The sequence below is a fragment of the Capra hircus genome, chromosome 9, assembly GCF_001704415.2.
Source record: "Capra hircus breed San Clemente chromosome 9, ASM170441v1, whole genome shotgun sequence".
In the NCBI taxonomy this organism is placed as follows: domain Eukaryota; kingdom Metazoa; phylum Chordata; class Mammalia; order Artiodactyla; family Bovidae; genus Capra; species Capra hircus.
The window spans coordinates 82,388,720-82,411,359 of NC_030816.1; the positions used below are offsets into that span (position 1 = coordinate 82,388,720).

General features: G+C 43.8%; 1 protein-coding gene across 2 annotated transcripts in view; it reads left to right on the forward strand.

Annotated features, from left to right (window-relative positions):
- SYTL3 (synaptotagmin like 3) overlaps positions 1 to 22,640 on the forward strand; it is a 93,714-nt gene that overhangs the window by 26,721 nt on the left and 44,353 nt on the right. For both annotated transcript variants that reach the window (XM_018053419.1, XM_018053420.1), the window contains exon 4: positions 2,560 to 2,624. In XM_018053419.1, the coding sequence (XP_017908908.1) occupies positions 2,560 to 2,624 (65 nt within the window). The remainder of the gene's footprint in view (positions 1 to 2,559; positions 2,625 to 22,640) is intronic.

A 22,640-nucleotide genomic window follows, 5' to 3' on the forward strand; every position in this document is an offset into this window, starting at 1 on the left:
CTGGAGAATTTGAGAGAGTTAGATGAGTTGGAAGGGTCATGACCCCCAGGAAAACAAATCAGGTTCAGTTCAGTTGCTCAGTCATGTCTGACTCTTTGTGACCCCATGGACTGCAGCACACCAGGCCTCCCTGTCCATCACCAACTCGTGGAGTTAACTCAAACTCATGTCCATCGAGTCAGTGATGCCATCCAACCATCTCATCCTCTGTCATCCCCTTCTCCTCCTGCCTTCAATCTTTCCCAGCATCAGGGTCTTTTCAAATGAGTCAGCTCTTCGCATCAGGTGGCCAAAGTATTGGAGTTTCAGCTTCAGCATCAGTCCTTTCAACGAGCACCCAGGACTGATCTCCTTTAGGATGGACTGGTTAGATCTCCTTGCAGTCCCAGGGACTCTCAAGAGTCTTCTCCAACACCACAGTTCAAAAGCATCAATTCTTCAGCGCTCAGCTTTCTTCACAGTCCAACTCTCACAACAAGTCAGGAAGTGAAGTTTATTAATCAGAGGGAGGTCTCTTTGTTTCCACATTTTATTCTTCTCTCCTTCTGTCCTCGTCCTAATGCTTAGACTTTGTCCTGCTTATAAGGGTGGAGGAAGCATCCTCAGAAATAGAGCAATTGAATTCACCACCCCGCTTATCCCGTGAAACTTTCCCTGTGTTTTGGCCCTCTGCTTGTCTTATGTACCAGAGGGGAAACTTCTGTGGAGTTGCTATGTTCTTCTTCACGTGTTTTGTGTCAGTAGGTTTGATATCTGAGTTCCTGATTTATGGGTGAAAATGTTTCCCCTTTTCTTTCACGATGTGTCGCAGCTGCATGTTCCATGTGTTTTCGGCTCTGAACGATAGTGACTGACAATCAAAATTCTGTTGCTGGAATTCACACATGCTCTGTGTGGGTTTTCCCTTTTCTAGACACTAAGCATTGGGAGCAATCATTTGCGTCTTAATCAGAGAATATAATAGCTGCTAACAAGAAGAGGGGAGAAAGCAATGGCACCCCACTCCAGTACTCTTGCCTGGAAAATCCCATGGACGGAGGAGCCTGGAAGGCTGCAGTCCATGGGGTCTCTAAGAGTCGGACACGACTGAGCGACTTCCCTTTCACTTTTCACTTTCATGCATTGGAGAAGGAAATGGCAACCCACTCCAGTGTTCTTGCCTGGAGAATCCCAGGGATGGGGGAGCCTGGTGGGCTGCCGTCTATGGGGTTGCACAGAGTTGGCCACGACTGAAGCGACTTAGCAGCAGCAGCAACAAGAAGGGGAGGAAGTTGGTTGATGTCTTCTGACAACTACTAAAGTTCCACAGAGAAGATAGGCTACTTAAAAAATGTAGATTGGCATATATTTGTGAATTGACTGCATTTATAAGCATTAATTTAAAACAATCCATTTGAGTTCATCTATAGCCTGAAAGAACCTAACGGAGAATGTATTTCAGAAAGTATACTTTATAGAAGAGAATTTGACATAAGTTGAAGTTTTAATTTTCCTTAAACTTGCATAACCTAGGAATTGGTACTTCTTTTTATAGCTGATGATTTTAATGGTGTCAATCATTTATAGTGTCTGTGTGTTTAACTTCTTATATCCTGAAAGGCTATTGACAATTCTGCCTTTCTGAGGCTCTATGAAGTTGGTTTCTTCAGAAGTTTGAAAACTTGGAAGCTATTAAGAGCTAACATCCTCTGGGAGCTAACATGCTTTGGGACTTCAGTTTCAAGCAGTGGCCAAAGTCCCCGCACTGCTCTGCCTATGAGTAGGACAGGAGGGGATATAGGGATGTAGACATGCCCAGGGAGCTGCCATCAGACTGGCCGCCCAGCAAGAGGTCACTTCCGCTGTCTCTCAAGTGGTCCCCGAATCTCCAGTGAAGCCCTCTGATCCATGTCCCAGACTTCAGGTCCTCCCAGGAACCTTCTCAGGTGAATCCACTCTGCTGGCTCTTGGTAAATGTTGTGGTTAAGTCAAACTAACCTCACCGTAACTCAAGGATAATCTCGCTTAGCTGAATAGACAACACTGGATTTCTCTGATTATCCTTCATGCCAGTGTTCCCCACCATAAACATAATAAACTGGTCATTTTGATGGCGATTTTGTTTCTCCCTGTATATTTATTGTGTATGTGTTAAACACGTATGTTAATATGTATGTATTACATGGACTTACAGGGTAAAATATACCCAAATAGAAACTCCAGCTTTGTAGCTCATTTCGATCTTATCTTTGTATTTATTTTTTACTTATTTTTATTTTTATTGAAGTATAGTTGATTTATAATGTATTTGTTTCAGGTGTGTAGTAAAGTGATTCAGTTTGATATATAATATTCCTTTTCAGGATAGCAATATAATATTCCTCTTGTAGCTTTGCTGCTTTCCAGTCAACTCACTTAATCTCTGTGGGAAGTCTGTATAGTTAGGGATCTGGGCCAGAAATTTGAACTCTGAGCTCTTTTGCTAGAGTAATATTTTGATATTATCTCCCTGCTCGGTATGAGCCAAGTACAGCACCACCCACATCGCTCTCTGAGGCTTCCTTTCTGCTTGTTTTTCAGAAATGTGAAAATAAAAACTGGAGACTGGTTCTTCGAGGAACGAGCCAAGAAATTTCCAACTGAAGGTAAATGCTCTTAAAATGTTTGCTGAAGTGAAGTGCATTCCTAGTTTAAAAATATTTGGTGGTAAGACTTTTGAATATGAAAAACTTAGAGAGGTATGGTATATGGGCTTCTGTCTGGACGGTCCTCCTGCTCCTTTGTCTGAGTGTTCCTGTCTTCGGCCCTCAGTTCCCGTGGTCCACCACCTTTGCTTGTGGGGCTCCCCTCTGTACCCCCACTTTCCCCAGCTCTAACCCTGCTAGAGCCTGCCTGTTCTCTGTGAAGTTCCCCTGACCTCTGCCCTGGGAGTGATATCTCCTTCCTCTCAAACACCGGTTTGGGCATCTCTCCCATAACCGTTAAAAGTGCCCTGTACTGTATCATCACTGATGCCCTTCTTTCTCTCCATCAGCAGACACTCTGCTTTTAAAATCCTGTTAGCTCCTTACAGCCCCAAACCTTGTTTATGATACTTGATCAAAATGATGGAGTGAATCACTGAAGACCCCAGTGAGAGAATTGTGTTAGAATTTAACAGATTCTGGTGACTCTGATGTGAGCACATGTGATTATCTGCGTCAAGTGTGTGTGTGGTCTCCGCACCCCAGATGTCTTTAAAAGCACTAGCCAGGTTGGTATAAGGGTGTCATTAGTAGCTGGGCGTCAAGGCCGTGGAGAGAACAGGACACGCTTTGGTTACAGAAGTGTCACGTGAGAGGATGCGGGCTGGGCAGATGAGAGGATAACTTATCAGGCAGAGGTGCACTCACACGTGGTCAGGATAGAGCACAGAGCTGTGCCCCCAACCTGGGCGTGGAGGCAATGACCTCGGGTGGCCCCGGCCTATGGAGGCTTGGAGCTGGTTTTCAGTTCCCGGCTAGAGACGGAAGTTAGGCTGCAGCAGCGAGAGCCCTGAATCCCAGCCGCCAGACCCCAAGGGGCCAGTGACCAGGCCCTGGCCCGCCAGCTGTGTAGAGATGTGTTTCCACAGAGAGACAGAAAGCAGCAGAACAAAGTGTCTGAAAGGAGGAAAAAGGGTGCGTGTGGATACATACACACGGACTCTGAGTTGTGCCCGTGTGACAGTTTGAATCACTTGAAAGATTGAAGGCAGGAGGAAAAGGGGGCGACACAGGGTGAGCTGGTTGGATGGCATCACTGACTCCATGGACGTGGGTTTGAGCAGGCTCTGGGAAGTATTGAGAGGCAAGGAAGCCCAACGTGCTGCTGTCCATGGGGTCACACAGAGTCAGACACGACTGAGCGACTGAACAACAGCACCGTATGGGGCGTGTCTTCCAGGTTTCCTGTGGCCAGTCGTCCTGCTTGCCTGGTTCTGAGTCAGTTTCTGATTTATCTCAGGGTCCTCCCGTGTGTGCACACATCTCTTAGCCAAGATGGAGTCTAGCGAAGAGGCCTCTGGGTAGTTGACCTCACTTACCACGAGGTGACACCCCCTCCCTGTTTGGCCGCCAAGGAGCCTTTCTGCACGTGTGTAGTCAGGGAGGTCTCCTGGACTCCGAGAATGAGGAACAGGTGGTCTTTTATCTCCTACCTGGGCAGCAGGACTTAGCTCTTCTCTCACTCCTCCTCTTGGGAGTGTCTGTCCACACGAGACGAACTCTGGCTGTTCAGCCTGGGGCCCGTCTGCCTCCTGTCTCAGTGACATGGGTGCCACTCTCCTCTGAGATGTGTGACCGTGGGGAGTGCACACACGGAGCCTGGGCTGACCTAGAGGGGGTGGGGTGGCTGCAAACACTGCGTGTGTTCAGGGGGAGACAGTCACAATCTGAGGTGGAGAAGTAAGCTGTTTAGCCTTAGCGAAAGTGCGTGCATGTTGACAGATAAAGGCAGTCATTCGTCTAGAGTGCTGATGCTCCGTTTTTATTTTAATGAAAGCACCTTGAACTGAGGTTTAGTTGGCGGCAAATTCTCCCCTGGGTTACATTCCTGACTCTGCTTATGGAAAAAAAAAGTGACGTTTCTGCCGAATTTACTAGAAATCTGGAGGAATGTGTAACACTGATGGGACTGTTCAAGCCGAAAAAAAAAAAGTAGCGCATGTGTATGGTTTTGTCTAGACCTGTGTTTCTCCATCCTTTTTTCATTAGTGTCCTCTTTCCAGCCTACAAACAGCCTTATCAACACTTTGTTTCCCAAATATTACCCATTCATGAGAGTTTAATAGCCCAGATATGTTGCATAGCTATATATGCATGGAAAGTTTGTCTCTGTGTATGGAAACCTTTTGGAGCAGACCACAAACTCTTGCGATATCCAAGGTTTTTTTCATCCTCCAGGCAATGTTTGCTCCTTGAGGGCCATCAGCCTGTGTCTACACGGTACACCGTCTAAGCAAGCATGGCCGCCTGGAGTCTTCTTGTTTATTGCTTTGTTCCTTGAAAATATTTTTTGGTTGGAAGGTGTAGGGTCTTCTTCAGGTGGTATATAGGTTCTCATTTTTTTTCACTCCTAGTCCTAGTTCATAAATAATAGGTCTTTAGGGAGTGAAGTTTCTGTTATTTCTCAAAACCAATTCAGTGAACACATCCTGGAATTCTTTTTAGTATGTTATTGGCAGTTCCGGTATCATTATTTCAGGTAGAGAAGTTGATTTGCAGGCCAGACCTTGTGTGTGAATGTGTGTGTGTGCACGTGTGCGTGTGTGCATGTGTGTGTGTGTGCACGCGCATGTCGCTGCCTCATCTTTTCAGCATTCTTCCTCTTCTAAGTGAGGAGAAGTAGGTCAATCCACTGGGCTAACCTAAGAGCTAAAAAAGGGAAGAGGAAAGAAGTGATACCAACTTCCTGGGTTTCTCTTCCTTGTCCAGCGACTTTTCCACCAGAACGAAACCATCAGTAAGAAAAAAAAAAAGAATAATGCAAGTCAGCCTAAGCATGAATCGTCCTTTTCACTTTGTGTCGTTTTCCCCAAAGCAGGACACAAAAGAGAAAGTGAATCTTTCCTTCTCTGCAATGCGTCCTCAAGTGCTGAGATGCCTCCTCTTCCTGGGGCCCGATTTTAGTGGAATTGGGCTCAGAAGGCGTGGAGAGAGGAAGAGAAGTGCCACATTGTCGGGGTGGGGGGGCTCGTAAGGAAGACTGTGTGCCTGACCACAGGTGGGCGGGACAAGACAGGTTGGCAAGGGGGCTGCTGCAGGGTTATCTGGACAGGCAGGAACTCCAGTTCACCTGTCCGTGCCTCCAAAAGAGACTGAACTGAGTTGGGGCTCGCCATCACAGGGCCAGGTAGGAAAACAGGCCACGCACTGATTTGAAGAGACGGAGTTGAGGGACTCAGTTAGAGAGGTGTTATTGGAGGGCCTGGAAAAGCAAAGAGAGACCAGTGAGGGAGCCACAGAGATGTGGCTGCAGGGGGTGGACCCGGCCAGGCCGCCTGCCGCGTGGATCTGATGTAGACCAGGGTGAGGCCCCTCCTCCTCGCTCCCTCTCTGGGTGCTGTGCTTAGTCGCTCAGTCGTGTCTGACTCTCTGTGACCCCACGGACTGGAGCCCGCCAGGCTCCTCTGTCCATGGGATTCTCCAGGCAAGAACACTGGAGTGGGTGCCAAGCCCTCCTCCAGGGGACCTTCCCAACCCAGGGATCAAACCCATGTCTCCTGCATGGCAGGCGGAATTTTGCTGTCTGAGCCCCCAGGGAACCCAAGAATACTGGAGTGGGTAGCCTATCCCTTCTCCAGGGGATCTTCCCGACCCAGGAATCTTTACCTGGCAGATTCTTTACCCGCTGAACTACCAGGGAAGCCCTCCCTCTCCCTGCTGGGCCCTACTAGGGAACCTAAGCTCCCGATGTGTTTGAGAAACAGTGGTTCTGCATATTACCTAGTGTGTTTGTTGTAACAGTGTGAACTCAGCTCTCTCCAACCTTCAAAATCCTAAGTGGAAGCTAGGAAAATAAGAGGGTGGCTTAAACCTCGAAAGGGGATGCGACGGCTCAAACCGGTGCCTCTTTCTGGCATTAATTTTCTATTACCAGATAAAAAATTGCTCCCAGACTTAGTGGGTTAAAACGATATTATCACTTCGTATGATTTCTGTCTTCAGCTGAAGGCTTGCCTGGGGCTGGAGGATCGGCTTTCTGGGGGCTCACATGCTTACCTGGCCGGTTACTGCTGCTGGTGGTGAGGGATGAGGTTCCTCCACCCCTGGACCGCTCCAGTAGGCTCCTGAGGGTCCCCACAACACGGCAGCTGGCTTCCCATGGGGCAAGGGATGCAAAACAGACCAAAGCAGAGCCCTGCATTGCCTTTTCAGGTTAAAAAAATGTTGTGATGAAATATTAAATTAACCATTTTAGCCATGTTTAGCTACCATCACTACCATCCTTCTCCAGAATTTATCATCCCGCGCTCTCCCCTCTCAAAGCCCCTCATCACATCTACTCTATTTCCTGTTTTCTGTCTCCGTCAATATCTTTTATGGTCGAGAGTTAGAAGTCACGCCCTGTCACTTCTGCTGTGTCCCATAGGTCACCTCTTTTCAGGGCAGAAGGGACCATGTAAGGGTGTGACTCAGGAGGCAAGACTCACGGGGCCCTTCAGGAGGCTGGTTACCACAATTCTGACATTTCTCCCCCCCCCAGCCTCTGGAATCTTTCTCCTGCCTTTTGTTCTCACTTCCAAGGCCACAGATCCTAGCTCGTCCCTATGCCTCCACCTGCTTCCCCCATCCTCCACTCTGTGAAGAAGGAGATATCTTTTCTCTTTTAAAAATGTTATTTTCTGGTTATAGAAGTAACACCTGTTCATGGCAGAATATTTGGGAAACGCAGAACAGTATACCGAAGGCAAGAATAATTCCACTACGGGTCAACACTACTGTTCATTACGCGCACGCACACATCCCCCCTTTCTAGGTGACCCTGTGCGTGTGGGCACACATACAGACCAAGCAATTTTTTAATGTGTTAATGATCAGACTGCATATATAGGCTTTTGCCTTTTAAAATTCAACTTAGCATAAACATGTCCTTATGCTCTTATAAGACTTCTTCCAACATACACTGATGACTGCGTAAAATACATCAGATGAATGTACTACCATTTGTTAACTTGTTTCCTCTTGTCTGCGAGTGTATCACTGTAGTCAGATTGTCATATTACAGATAACTCTGCAGTGAATATCCTATACAGGTATCTTGGCATCTGTGTTCACTAAATTCTTAGAAGGAGAATGACTGGTCAGAAGTATGAACCCTTGAGATGCCTGATGTGTTTTGCCAGATTCCACTCTGGGAAACACGCATGCATTCACGTGACCCCGCCATGTTCAGGCCCAAGAACGGCCCCCTCATCACCCTCTGGCCCCCGTTAAATCATCCTATCTCTTGAACACGATTCCAAGTTACATTTGTGATTTTGTTCTGAATGTAAACTTAATATGCATTCATTTAAAAAATTAAACGATGAAGAAAAACATAGCCATGTTAAAAATACCTCACCCTGACAACTGTCTACCTTTAGTGCATATCATTTCTGTTCTTTGAATATATGTATCCATGCTTGAGTGTGTACGTAGAACTGTGCAACTATATATACACGTTTAAAAGAGCATTTAGACTAAACCAGAAGGAATTGATGCTCTTGGGTTAAAAATTAAAAATTGAGTAGAGGCAGTTTCATGTGAGTAGAGCTGATATGTTTGTCTTTCTTGGAATGTGGCGGTATTTATTTAACCAAATTGCTACTGTTATAAAGTTAGGGAATTTCTAGTTTTGCTGTTAAAATTTTGGGAGTTTGTAATATTATTAAAATATTTTAAATAATATAAAAAATAATAAAAGTGCAGTGAACATGCTTGTAGATAAATCTTTGGCATGTCTCTGAGTATTTCTAGAAGCAGAAGGAAAAGATGAAAGGTTGGGAACATTGCCTTCAGAAAGGGTGTACCCGTCTCGCAGGACGAATTGTCCTTAAAAACAAACAGCTTTGTCGCTTGTAAAACCACATTGGTAGTCCAAAGTAGCCGCTTGCTGTTTCCTTTGCATTCTTGTAATGACTAATGGGGTTGAATGTTTTCTGCCTTTCTGGCCTTTTGTAGGTGTTCTTCATGGTAAGGGTATTGGCCCTTTACGGTCATGATGGTTGCATACGTTATCTTTATGTTTTCTGACATACAGACTTTTTTTTCCCTTTGTCAATCGTCAGATCTGCCTTTTCCTGTGTAATTTCTTTTATGCTTCGAGAGCCCTTCCTCCCCCTGCCATTGGTTATATAACCATCCATATTTACTTTCTTCTAACTTCATGGCTTATTTGCATTCAACTGTGAATGCATCAGGAAGCCGCTCTAATGTGATTCTCCGAAACATCAGTTTCGTCTGTGCGGTCTGCCCCGCCGTCAGCCTCCTTCCCGTGGGCTGGTAACCCAGGGCCATTGAGTCACACGGCTCTGGGTGCTGCTCACTTTGTACCCCAGCCGGAGCCCTGGGGAGTTGACCATGTAGATGTCACACCCAGGCTTTGAATTCTTGGAGGGCAGGAGCGGTGAGCAAATGAAGCAAGGACCGAGCTGTTTGGAGGTGAAAGGTGCTGCTGTACGCAGTAGTATCCGTTACCAGTGGTGGCACTGAGTAGGCGGCTAAGAGTGAAAACTTAGGGTTCTTTTCCTTGGCATTCAGAAACTCGCAGCTACCTTTAATGTCAGCTGGAGTAATTCCAGGAATCATTATTCCCTCTGTCACCCCATTTCCTTCTCAGATGCTTTTTACTCACCTCTCTTAATGGTATTATTGGATACGTACCACTTAAGATAGACGTTTCCCAGATTTCCTTGAGATCAGACAAGGTGTAAGTAATAACCCAATAAAGAGTAGTAAGTATTAAGTGTGGTAGTTTATGCTAACTTTCCAACCATTAAAAAGATTTAAAAACAAAAAGTATCAGCCGCCATTCTCCATTTTGCAGGGAGAGAATATGAAAAGTATTTTAAATATCTTGTTTTCCTTAAATTTTTTTTTCCTGCTTATAGACTGGCTTTTTTCCTCTAAGATTTCGTAATCTGATATAGTTGTGTTGTCTTCAAACAATTCCTTAAATGCCATGGTCACAGTTCATCTGTGGTGTATCAGAGCGATCAAAACGCACAGACGTTCAAGGACAGTCTTTAGGCAGCTGCCTGTGGTTCTGGTATTGTTAGCTCAGGCATCGGGCAGCCTCTGTGCAGAGGGCTTTAATGCGGCATCCAAGGCCCCTGCTCCAGGGTCAGCTAAGCACTATTTCATATTAAATTCAAAGTTCCTGATCCGGTGGGATCAAGCGAGGCCCAAGAGTATATACAGACATCTCTAGATAACTGAGAGGGTTTTGGTCCAGTATCCCTTGGGTACCAAGAACTGAGGGTACTCAAATCCCTAATGTGCAATGGTATAGTATTTGCATATAACCTATACAGGTATTCCCATATACTTATAAGGAATCTAAAGATGATTTAAACACCTAGTGCTATGTAAATACTATGTAAATAGTCACCAGTGTGCTGCAAATTCAAAAGTTTTGCCTTTTGGAACTTTCTGGAATTTTTGGGTTTTTTTTGAAAATTTTCCACCTAAGGTTGATTGAACACAGATGTGGAATCTGTGGACAAGGGGACCGACTATATGTAACAAGTCCCCAAGTAATTCTTCTTATGTACTTTAAAGTTTGAGAGGCAGTGGTGAAGTAGCACATTTAATGAACAATGGTGATGGAACTTTTCTAGACCGTTAGTAACTGGAAAACAAACTGAAACGCGTCTTTACTTTTTGACATCTGCCAAGCGTATAAAGATAGCGCCCTCTTCCGGCTCCTTATTGTATGTGCACATGCTTTACTTTTTTCTTTTCAATTTTTTTTTAAACTTTATTTTATACTGGGGTATTGCTGTCATAGTTTCAGGTGAACAGGGAAGGGACTCAGCCATACGTATAAATGTGTCTATTCTCCCCCAAACCCCCTCCTATTCAGGCTGCCGGTTAACACTGAGCAGAGTTCCATGTGATATATAGTAAGTCAGTCCTTGAAGGTGATCCATTTTAAATATAGCAGTGTGCACGTGTTTTTAATTTTTTACAGCCATGACTTGTTATTTGAGCTTAAAATCAGAAAGCTCACGACACTAATACTTTTTAAAACTAATACTTTTCAAGTTTAAAACTGGTCAAATGTGATATATAAACAATATATTGTGCTTTTGACTCTATTGTTGATAATTGGGGAAATCATGTAGGAAGGCTGCACCCATAGCAGAGCCTCTGTTAATGGTCTCGGGGATCCACTATATGACTACCCAGGATTCCCTCATGATTGTGAAGGGAAATAGTTTTTCACTCCCCTTCTCAGTGGAGAATGTGATTTAGCTCTTGTGTGACTTTTCAGAGTTTTATTCTTGGATGTGGTCCATCTGATCTGAGGGCCATCCTGATAGCATCCGACTTGCTGTGAGGGCCTGAAACACTCAGGCCAGTGAATGAAAAGAAGTAGGTGCGGGTAAACACGCGGAGACTATCACAAGGCCTGCCTTTGTTGCCTCTGTGTTGGCTGGTTCAGTAAAGCCCTTGCCTCACAGTTTAAGAGGATTCTACGAGGACGATTCCGTCAAGTTTTCTGTAAGTTACAAATGCAGTATCTAGTGCTTACTTTCTTGAGTGTGTCTTTATGAAATTCTGTTTATTTTCAGGTATACAATTTCGCGTATGCCTTTGTCTTAAAGAAAATGTGGCATCTTACAACGAATATTTTCTCCTCCCTACTCTCTTTAGGAGAAAAAGACAAAATCAATACCCATGAAAGTGTGCTGAGACGATTTTCAGAAGTAAATTTCCCTGATTGGATTGCTTGTCACATCCCTGACAGATTTTTGGACTGGCCCCTTTAAACCAGTTAGAACAGAAGCTATCAAGTCAGATTATGATTAATGTGGTGAATTAAGAGCTTGACCTTCAGACATTTTGTTTCCACCCTGTGTTTCTAGGTGATAATCTTTCGGGGGTATGTTCTTGAATTTAGTCATTTTTTATTTCATGGTGCCTTTGGCTTTGTCCACAGCGGCAACTCAAAAATTGAATTATTTAGACTGTGCAGGTTTCTTTGAAACCATCAATTCACCCCAGATATATATATATATGTATCTCAAATATTCACAAAGAGACTAGAGTTTTCTTGCTGCTTTCTGGGCCCCAGTGGTCCTCCCAGGACTGTTGCTATGTGTTTGTCTTTCCCACACCCTCCACGCTCTGTCTGCCACCTCCTCACAGTGAGACCATCTACGTAGCCCACATCTTTGGTCCCAGTTGTCAAGCCCAACTTGCCATCCATCATCATTTTTCCTATTTAAATGAACACAATGGGAAACCAAGGTGAAATATTTGAACTGAATGATTTCTGAATTAAGAATTCATACGTGGTACATATATACACAATGGAATATTACTCAGCCATAAAAAGAAACAAAAATGTGTCATTTGTAGAGATGTGGATGGATCTAGAGACTGCCATACGCAGTGAAGTCAGACAGAAGAAAACAAATATCATATATTAATGCATATATGTGGAATTTGGATAAGTGCTACAGATGAACCTATTCGTAGGGCCAGAGTAGAAACAGCAAATGTAGGGGACAGGCACGTGGGAGCCAAGGGAGAAAAAAGGTGATGGGGTGGGATAAATGGGGATTTGGGGATTGACGTATATACATTACTGTGTATAAAATAGATAACTATGAGAATCTACTGTATAGCTCAGAGAACTCTACTCAGTGCTCTGTGGTGAACTGAATGGGAAGGAAATTTAAAAAAGAGGGGATATATATATACACACACACACACACACACGTATAGCTGATTAACTTTGCTCTACTGTAGAAACACACATTGTTAAGTAGCTATACTCCAATAAAAGTTAATTTTTAAAAAAAGAACTCGTATGTTTGCATGTTTAGACCAGACTACTGATTAGGGTAATTTCCAGGGAGTATCCTGACAATTGGACATTGAACTATTTATATGAATACATTTTTTAAGAGGCCAGACACATATATACTTAAACAATAAATCATTTTAAATTGCAAATTCCTCATTCACTTTTTCATTGTTGTAAAATATGCATAATACAAAATTTACTATTTTAGCTAAAGTGTACAGTTCCATCAGTTCAATCGCTCAGTCGTATCTGACTCTTTGTGACCCCATGGACTGCAGCACGCCAGGCCTCCCTGTCTATCACCAGCTCCCAGAGCTTGCTCAAACTCATGTCCATCAAGTCAGTGATGCCATCCAACCGTCTCGTCCTCTGTCGTCCCCTTGTCCTCCTGCCTTCAGTCTTTCCCAGCTTCAGGATCTATTCCAATGAGTCAGTTCTTTGCATCAGGTGGCCAAAGTATTGGAGCTTCAGCATCAGTCCTTTCAATGAATATTCAGGACTGATTTCCTTTAGGATGGGCTGGTTGGATCTCCTTGCACTTCAAGGGACTCTCAAGAGTCCCGCCCATACCACAGTTCAAAAGCATCAATTCTTTAGCGCTTAGCTTTCCTTATGGTCCGTCTCTCACATCTGTTCATGAGTACTGGAAAAACCATAGCTTTGCCTAGATGGTCCTTTGTCGGGAAAGTAATGTCTCTGCTTTTTAAAATGCTGTCTAGTTTGATCATAGCTTTTCTTCCAAAGAGCAAGTCTTTTATTTCCTGGGTGCAATCACCATCTGCAGTGATTTTGGAGCCCAAGAAAGTAAAGTCTGTCACTGTTTCCATTGTTTCCCCATCTATTTGCCATGAAGTGATGGGACCAGATGCCATGATCTTAGTTTTTTGAAGGATGAGTTTTATGCCAGCTTTTTGACTGTCCTCTTTCACTTTCATCAAGAAGCTCTTTAGTTCTTCTTCACTTTCTCCCATAAGGGTGGTGTCATCCGCATATCTGAGGTTATTGTTATTTCTCCTGGCAATTTTGATTCCAGCTTGAGCTTCATCCAGCCTGGCATTTCACATGATGTACTCTACATGGAAGTTAAATAAGCAGGGTGACAATATACAGCCTTGACGTACTCCTTTCCCAATTTGAAACCAGCTTGTTGTTCCATGCCCGGTTCTAACTGTTGCTTCTTGACCTGTATACAGATTTCTTTACATACAGATCCGTAACATTAAGTAAATTTTCATTGTTCTTTAACCATTACCAGCATCTATCTCTGGAACATTTTCCTCTTGCAGAACTGCAGCTCTCTACCCATTAAGCATCTCCTCTATCCCTTTTTCTCCCCACTTGCAGCCTCTGACCATCAGCCTTTCTACTTTCTGTTTCTATTATTTTGATTACTCTAAGCATCTCATATAAGTGGAATCATAATATATTTGTTCTTATTTTACTTAGCATGTCTTCAGTGTTTATCCATGTTGTAGCATATATCAGAATTTTATTCCTCTGTGAGGCTGAATGATATTCCATTGTATACATAGCCCGCATTTTGTGTATCCACTCATCTATATGTGGACGCTTGGATTGCTTCTACCTTTGGGCTGTTGTGAATAATGGTTCTGTGAACATTGATTTACAAATATCCATTCAAGTCCCTGCTTTCACTTCTGTTGTATTTATATCCAGAATTAGAGTTGCTAGATCAAGTGGTAATTCTACATTTAATTTTTTGAGGAATTGCCATATTGTTTTTTGGAGAAGGCAATGGCAACCCACTCCAGTGTTCTTGCCTGGAGAATCCCAGGGACGGGGGAGCCTGGTGGGCTGCCGTCTATGGGGTTGCACAGAGTTGGACACGACTGAAGCGACTTAGCAGCAGCAGCAGCAACAGCATATTGTTTTTCCATAGCGGCGACTCCATTTTATGTGCCCACTGGGAACGCACAGGAGTTCCGATTTCTCCGCATCTGTGCCAACACTTGTTTGTTGTTGTTGTTTCCTTTGGTAAGAGTCATAATGGTGTGATGTGGTGTTGCGCTGATTTTGTCTTTCAGTCAGCATTTATTGGGTATCTACAAGCCTGACATGTATTCAGTTCTATGCATGGATTCTCTTTTGATGATTTGATACCTACTTATATAAATATTTAATATGTGTATGTATCTATTTATATACATATAAATGAAATGCTCACCACAGTAAGGTTTGTTAACACATCCTTCGCTTCACATAAGTACCATTTGTTGTTGATGGTATGGTGACTAATGCTCTACTCAGAGCAACCTTCAACTGTACAGTACTGTTAACTGTAGTCATCATAGCCAGTAGACATTAGATCCCTGGAACTTACTCGTCTTATAGCTGAAACTTGGTGCGCTCTGGCGAGCCACCCCCATTTCCCACCCACCCCAGCCTGCGGCTCCTGGCAGCCACCACCCTGCTTCCTTTCTGCAAGTTCAGTGGTTTTTGACTCCACATTCAACTGACATCATGTGGTATTTGTCTTTCTCTGACTTGTTTCACTTAGCATAGTGCCATCAGGTCTTGCCATATTGTTGCAAATAATAGGATTTCCTTTTTATGGCTGAATAATATTTCATTGTATATATACCTCATTATCGCTATTTCATTCACCTCTCAATGGCCACATAGGTCATCTCCATGTCTTGACTGTCGTGAATAATGCTGCAATGAACACGGGAGTGCCAATGTCTCTTTGAGATGGTAATTTCATCTCTTTTGGAGGTAAACTCAGAGCTGGGATTGCTGGATCACTATAGCTCTACTTTTTAAAGAGATAAACCGAGGAACTGCCATCCTCTTCTCCTTAGTGGCTGTGTCACTGTGGCTTTGACGTGCATTTCTCTAATGATTAGTGATGTTGAATATCTCCTTATCTGCTTCTTGAGCCATTTCTGTGTCTTCTTTGGAGAAATGTATATTCAAGTCCTTTTGTTGTTCAGTCGCTAAGTTGCGTCTGACTCTGACCCCATGGGCTGCAACATACCAGTCTCCTCTGTCCTCCACTATCTCCCAGAGTTTGCTCAAATTTGTGTCCATTGCTCGGAGAAGGCAATGGCACCCCACTCCAGTACTCTTGCCTGGAAAATCCCATGGACGGAGGAGCCTGGTGGGCTGCAGTCCATGGGGTCACTAGGAGTCGGACACAACTGAGCGACTTCACTTTCACTTTTCACTTTCATGCATTGGAGAAGGAAATGGCAACCCACTCCAGTGTTCTTGCCTGGAGAATCCCAGGGACGGGAGAGCCTGGTGGGCTGCTGTCTATGGGGTCGCACAGAGTTGGACACGACTGAGGCAACTTAGCAGCAGCATCATGTCCATCTCGTCCTTTGCTGTCTCCTTCACCTTTTGCTTGCACTCTTTCCCAGCATCAGATAAGGGTCTTTTCCAATGAGTTGGCTCTTCACATCAGGTCGCCAAAGTATTGGAACCTCAGCTTCAGCATCAGTCTTTCCAATGAGTGTTCAGGGTTGATTTCCTTTAGGATGGACTGGTTGGATCTCCTTGCAGTCCAAGGGACTCTCAACAGTCTTCTCCAGCATCACAGTTCGAAAGCATCAATCTTCAGTGCTCAGCCTTCTTTATGGTCCAACTCTTTATTTATTTATTTATTTTAATTGAAGGCTAATTCCTTTACAATATTGTAGTGGTTTTTGCCATACACTGACATGAATCAGCCATGGGTATACGTGTGTCCCCCATCCTGAACCCCCTCCCACCACCCTCCCCATCCCGTCCCTCAGGGTTGCCCCAAGTGCACTGGCTTTGAGTGCCCTGTTTAATGCGTTGAACTTGAACTGGTGATCTCTTTCATATATAGTAATATACATGTTTCAATGCTCTTCTTTCAAATAATCCCACCCCCGCCTTCTCCCACAGAGTCCAAAAGTCTGTTTTTATATCTGTGTCTCTTTTGCTGTCTCACATATAGGGCAATCATTACCATCTTTCTAAATTCCATATATATGCATTAATGTACTGTATTGGTGTTTTTCTTTCTGACTTAATTCACTCTGTATAATAGGCTCCAGTTTTATCCACCTCATTAGAACTGATTCAAATGCATTCTTTTTAATAGTTGAGTAATACTCTATTGTGTATATGTACCACAGCTTTCTTATCCATTCATCTGCTGATGGACATCTAGGTTGCTTCCATGTCCTGGCTATTGTACACAGTGCTGCGATGAACACTGGGGTACACGTGTCTCTTTCAATTCTGGTTTCCTCGGTGTGTATGCCCAGCAGTGGGATCTCTGGGTCGTATGGCAGTTCTGTTCCAGTTTTTTAAGGAATCTCCACACTGTTCTCCATAGTGGCTGTACTAGTTTGCACTCCCACCAACAGTGTAAGAGGGTTCCTTTTTCCCTGCACCGTCTCCAGCATTTACTGTTTGTAGACTTTTTGGTAGCAACCATTCTGATGGTCCAACTCTTATATCCATACATGACTACTAGAAAAACCCTCGCTTTGACCATACAGACCTTTGACCATACACTTTGTCAGCAAAGTGATGTCTCTTTTTAATATGCTGTCTAGGTTTGTGATAGCTTTCCTCCCAGGGAGGAAGCATCTTTTAATTTCATGGCTGCAGTCACCATCTGCAGTGATTTTGGAGCCCAAGAAAATCAAATCTGTCACTGCTTCCATTGTTTCCCCATCTATTTGCAATGAAGTGATGGGGCCAGAAGCCATGATCTTAGTTTTCTTGAATGTTTAGTTTCAAGCCAGCTTTTTCACTCTCCTCTTTCATCCTCATCAAGAGACTCTTTAGTTCCTCTTCACTTTCTTCCATTAGAGTGGGATCATCTGCATATCTGAGGTTGCTGATATTTCTCTTAGCAATCTTCTTTTTCAATGTACATGTCTTATTATTATTGAATATCACCCTGATAATTCTATCTCTTTTTGCATTTCTTGTGCATTTCTCCTTAACTCACATTAATTTCAAAATTTGATCCTGGAGAGCTGAATTAGAGATAGCTTTAGGACCTGTTGATTTAAAAGAAGAATTTGAGAACAGTCAAGTAAAAGCTGAAGCACGCTTTTAAGTCCAGCTGAGCTTAACACTAATAACATTTTAAAAGATAGTATCCACCACCCATCAAACACCATCACTGATACTAATGTAGGATGTAAGTGAAAGACATAAAGGCCTTTTTGCGGAAAACATGTTTATAACTCTTAACATGCAGGATTATAAAAATCAAACTACATTTTTCACATTTACTATTGCAACCTTTAATGAAATATCATCATTTCTTGTGATTCTCCCCGCAGTCTTGATTTCAGCTTGTGATTCATCCAGCCTGGCCTTCCACATTATGTACTTTGCATATAAGTTAAATATACATCCAAGGTGACAGTATACACCTCAGTGTACTCCTGTCCCAATTTTGAACCAGCCTGTTGTTCCATGTCCAATTCTAACTGTTGCTTCTTGACCTGCATACAGGTTTTTCAGGAGACAGGTAAAGTGGTCTGGTATTCCCACCTCTTTCAGAATTTTCCAGTTTGTAGTGATACACAGAGTCAAAGGCTTTAGCATAGTCAATGAAGCAAAATTAGATGTTTTTCTGGAATTCCCTTGCTTTTTCTATTATCCAGTGAATGTTGGCAATTTGATCTCTGGTTCTTCTTTGTCTTTTCTAAATCCAGCTTGTACATCTGGAAGTTCAGGGCTCATATACTGTTGAAGCCTGGCTTGGAGAATTTTAGCATTACTTTACTAGTGTGTGAGATTAGTATAACTGTGCAGTAGTTTGAACATTCTTTGGCATTGCCTTTCTTTGGGATTGGAATGAAAACCTGACCTTTTTCAGTCCTGTGGCCACTGCTAAGTTTTCCAAATTTGCTGGCATATTGAGTGCAGCGCTTTAACAGCATCATCTTTTAGGATTTGAATTAGCTCAGCTGGTATTCCATCACCTCCGCTAGCTTTGTTTGCAATAATTGCTTCCTAAGGCCCTCTTGACTTCAGGTCCTTTGCCTGTATTTGAATTGGGTTGTTTGTTTCCTGAAAAAGAAGAAGAAAGCTGGAAGACTTCTACTTCCTGATTTCAAAACTTCTACAAAGCCACAGTAATCCAAAGAGTGAGGCACTGGCATAAGGACAGTTATGTGGGTTGGACTTTTAAAAAAGTGACTTTTAAAATTGAAGTATAATTGATGTACAATATTATGCAAGTTACAGGTGTACAGCATAGTAATTCAGTTTTCAAAGTTACCTCCATTTATAGTTATTTTAAAATATTAGCTATATTTTCTGTGTTGTTTAGTCAGGAGATTTTGTTTGACAAGGGTGCCAATCTCATTCAATGGGGAAAGGAGAGCCTCTTCAATAAAGGGTGTTAGGAAAACTGGATGTGTCCATGTAAAAGAGTGAAGTTGGACCCTTACCTAACACCATAAACAAAAATTAATTCACAGGATCAAAGACCTAAAAGTAAGAGCTAAAGTGTAAAACACTTAAAAGGCAACATAGAGGGGAAAGTGACATATTCTGGGCTTTGATGGCCTGCCCGGTCGCTCAGCTAGTAAAGAATCTGCCTGCAATGCAGGAGATCCCAGTTCGATTCCTGGGTCGGGAAGAAACACTGGAGAAGGGAAAGGCTGCCCACACCAGTATTCTTGGGCTTCCCTGGTGGCTCAGCTGGTAAAGAATCCGCCTGTAATACTGGAGACCTGGGTTCGATCCCTGGGTTGGGAAGATCCCCTGGAGGAGGGAAAGCTACCCACTCCAGTATTCTTGCCTGGAGAATTCCATCGACTTGTATGTATAGTCCGTGGGGTCGCAGAGTCGGACAAGACAGAGCGACTTTCACTTCACTTCACAATGATTTTTAAGTTTTTGAAATGTATTTATGGCTGTGTTGGGTCTTCGTTGCTGCTCACAGACGTTTTCTAGTTGCGGGGAGCGGGACTCCTCTTCCTCGCGGTGCCTGTGCTTCTCGCTGCCGCGGCTTCTCTTGCTGCGGAGTGCAGGCTCTAGAGAGCAGGCTCTGTAGTTGTGGCGCGTGGACTTAGTTGCCCGAGATATGTGGAGTCTTCGCGGGTCAGGGACTGAGCCCATGTCCCGTGCATTGGCAAGGGATTCTTAACCAGTGGGCCACAAGGGAAGTCATGATTTCTTTTTGTAATTGACGTATGGTTCACTTATACTGTTGTGTTTCAGGTGTACAGCAAAGTGACTCAGTTTCACACACGTTTGTGTCTGCTAGTTGTTCAGTTGTGTCCGACTTTTCGCGACCCTATGGACTGTAGCCCGCCAGGTTCCTCAGTCTGTGGGATTTACCAGGCAAGAATACTGGAGTGGGTTGCCGTTTCCTCCTCCAGGGATCGAACCTGGGCCTCCTGCATTACAGGCAGATTCTTTACTATTTGAGCCACCAGGAAGTCCAGTTTCATATATATATATAATTTCAAATTATTTCCTGTTATAGGTTAACACAAGATATTAAATATAGTTCTATGTGCTGTGTAGTAGGTCCTTGTTTATCTGCTTTATATACAGTAGTGTATATCTGTTAATCCCAAACTCCTAGTTTTTCCCTCCTCCCCCTTCCTCTTTGGTAACCATAAGTTTGTTTCCTTTGTCTGTGAATCTGTTTTGTAAATAAGCTCATTTGTAATTGAGGAAAAAAGATTTCACATAGAAGTGATTACATATGTTACTTATCTTTTTCTTTGACTTTCTTTGCTTAGTATGATAATCTCTAGGTCTGTCCACATTGCTGCAAATGGCATCATTTCATTTCATTGTTTCCTTTCATGGTTAGGTAACAGTCCATTGTATACACACCCCACACCTTCTTTATCCATTCATCTGCTGATGGACGCTTGGGTTGTTCCCAGGTCTTGGCTATTGTGAATAGTGCTGCTATGAACACTGGGGTGCATGTATCTTTTTGCATTAGTTTTCTCTAGACATATGCCTGTATTGTGCTAATACCATGCTGTTTTGATTACTGAAGCTTTGTAGTATAATCTGAAGTCTTGGGAGGTCAATGATTTCTTATATATGACACCAAAGGCAAAGGCAACCCCCCCCCCCAAAAAAAGATAAACTGGACTTCATGGAAATGAAAAAGTTTTGTGCATCAAAGAATACTGTCAACAGAATAAAAAGGAGAGCCATGAAATGGGAGGAAATATTTGGAAATCACATAAAAAGAATTAATATCTAGGATCTTTAGGACAGAACTCTTGAGACCTACTTCAGTTTTTAGAGAAAATTAGAGGCTGTGGAGAAGCAGTTTATACCTGATTATTCTCAGGTTCAGCAAGCCCAGGCCAGTTATCTTCAACCTTAGGTGTCTCTTTGTGGAAGAGTTACTACCCTGCTCTTGAGGATTGTTATTAACATAGAAGCCATTCAGAACTTCTGCTGCTAGGATGCAAGGAGCTTAATTAAAGGGGAAAAATTATTTTCTTTCTTGCAGCTAGGCAGAAGAGTAATGTCTAGTGGCAGGAGGACACTACATGTGACCCACAGGATTATAAGCCTGTTGTTAGTTTCCATTCTAAAAGGCGCCTGTGGCGGATTCATGGCCATGTACTGGGTCTCCTTCCATCCTAGAGTGGTGTCTCGGCCCCAGTGCCACCTAAGCTCAGTTCAGTTCAGTTCAGTTCAGTCACTCAGTCGTGTCTGACTCTTTGCGACCCCATGAATCGCAGCACGCCAGGCCTCCCTGTCCATCACCAACTCCCGGAGTTCACACAGACTCACGTCTATCAAGTCGGTGATGCCATCCAGCCATCTCATCCTCTGTCGTCCCCTTCTCCTCCTGCCCCCGATCCCTCCTAGTATCAGAGTCTTTTCCAATGAGTCAACTCTTCGCATGAGGTGGCCAAAGTACTGGAGTTTCAGCTTTAGCAATACCTACAAAGGCTCTGGAATCCAACCCTGAAACCATTTGTGACAGGATGTCATGGTTCTTCACATTCTAAGGGATTTTTAGGTCAAATTTTTGGAAAGATTTTTTTCCATTTTGCATAAGTGAGCCAAAGATTTGTTTAAAACTGCATTGTCCTAGGGACCTTTTCTTTCCTATGAAAGATGAAAGTCCTAAAACACCTTAAAATCGTCTAACACTGCCCCCTGCCCCAGCCTCTGGTTTTAGTCACCTTTTTCTAGCAGCCCTCCGGACTGACACATACAGTTGTGCAGGTTGGGCACTGTGCAAGGGGGCCACCTAGGCACAGCAGAATGTGTTATTCTAACAAAATCCATATATTACAGCCAACTCCTAGGGCAGACAAAGCATCCTGATGGAGTGTATTTGCATAGTTCCCAGGGAGGCTTTGTGTGAGTAACCCCTACCTGTGCTTTGCTTTGATGCTGGGAAAGATTGAAGGCAGGAGAAGGGGACGACAGAGGATGAGATGGTTGGATGGCCTCATCAACTCAATGGACATGAGTTTGAGCAAGCTCCAGGAGATGGTGAAGGACAGGGAGGCCTGGCATGCTGCAGTCCATGGGGTCACAGAGTCAGACACAACTTAGTGACTAAATGGCAACAACAATGTATAAAACAGATAGCTGATGAGAACCTACCGTCTTGCTCAGGGCACTCTACTCAATGCTCTGTGATACCCTAAATGGGAAGAAAATCCGAAAAGAGAGGATACATGTGTACATATAGCTGATTCGCCTTGCTGTACAGCAGAAACTAGTGCAACACTGCAGAGCAACTGTATAAAGAAGATTTAAGAATAGGGGTAAGGCAGGTGCTTATAAGAAACCCTGTAGAATGGATGCCCACCTTGAACCAGGCTCCATTTTGACTCTGGCCAAGCACACCAGCTGCCCACCAGCCAGCACCCTGGACCACAGGTCCTGCTGCAGATGCCACACACTGCCACCCTGATGCCTCTCTGGGGTGCCGAGGTCCCCGGGAAAGAGTGCAGAGAGCAGACTCTCTGCAATGCCCCAGTACAGCTCAGTCAGCCAGCTCCATCACATGGTCATAGCTGGCTGAGGGGCCCCAGGCCTTGAATCACAGGATTGGTGCGGCTTAGTCTTCTTACAAGATCGTTAACCTCCTCTCCGACAGTGTAAGGCCCCACAGCAGCCCTGCACTATGGAAAGTCACGGAACTCAGATAGCTG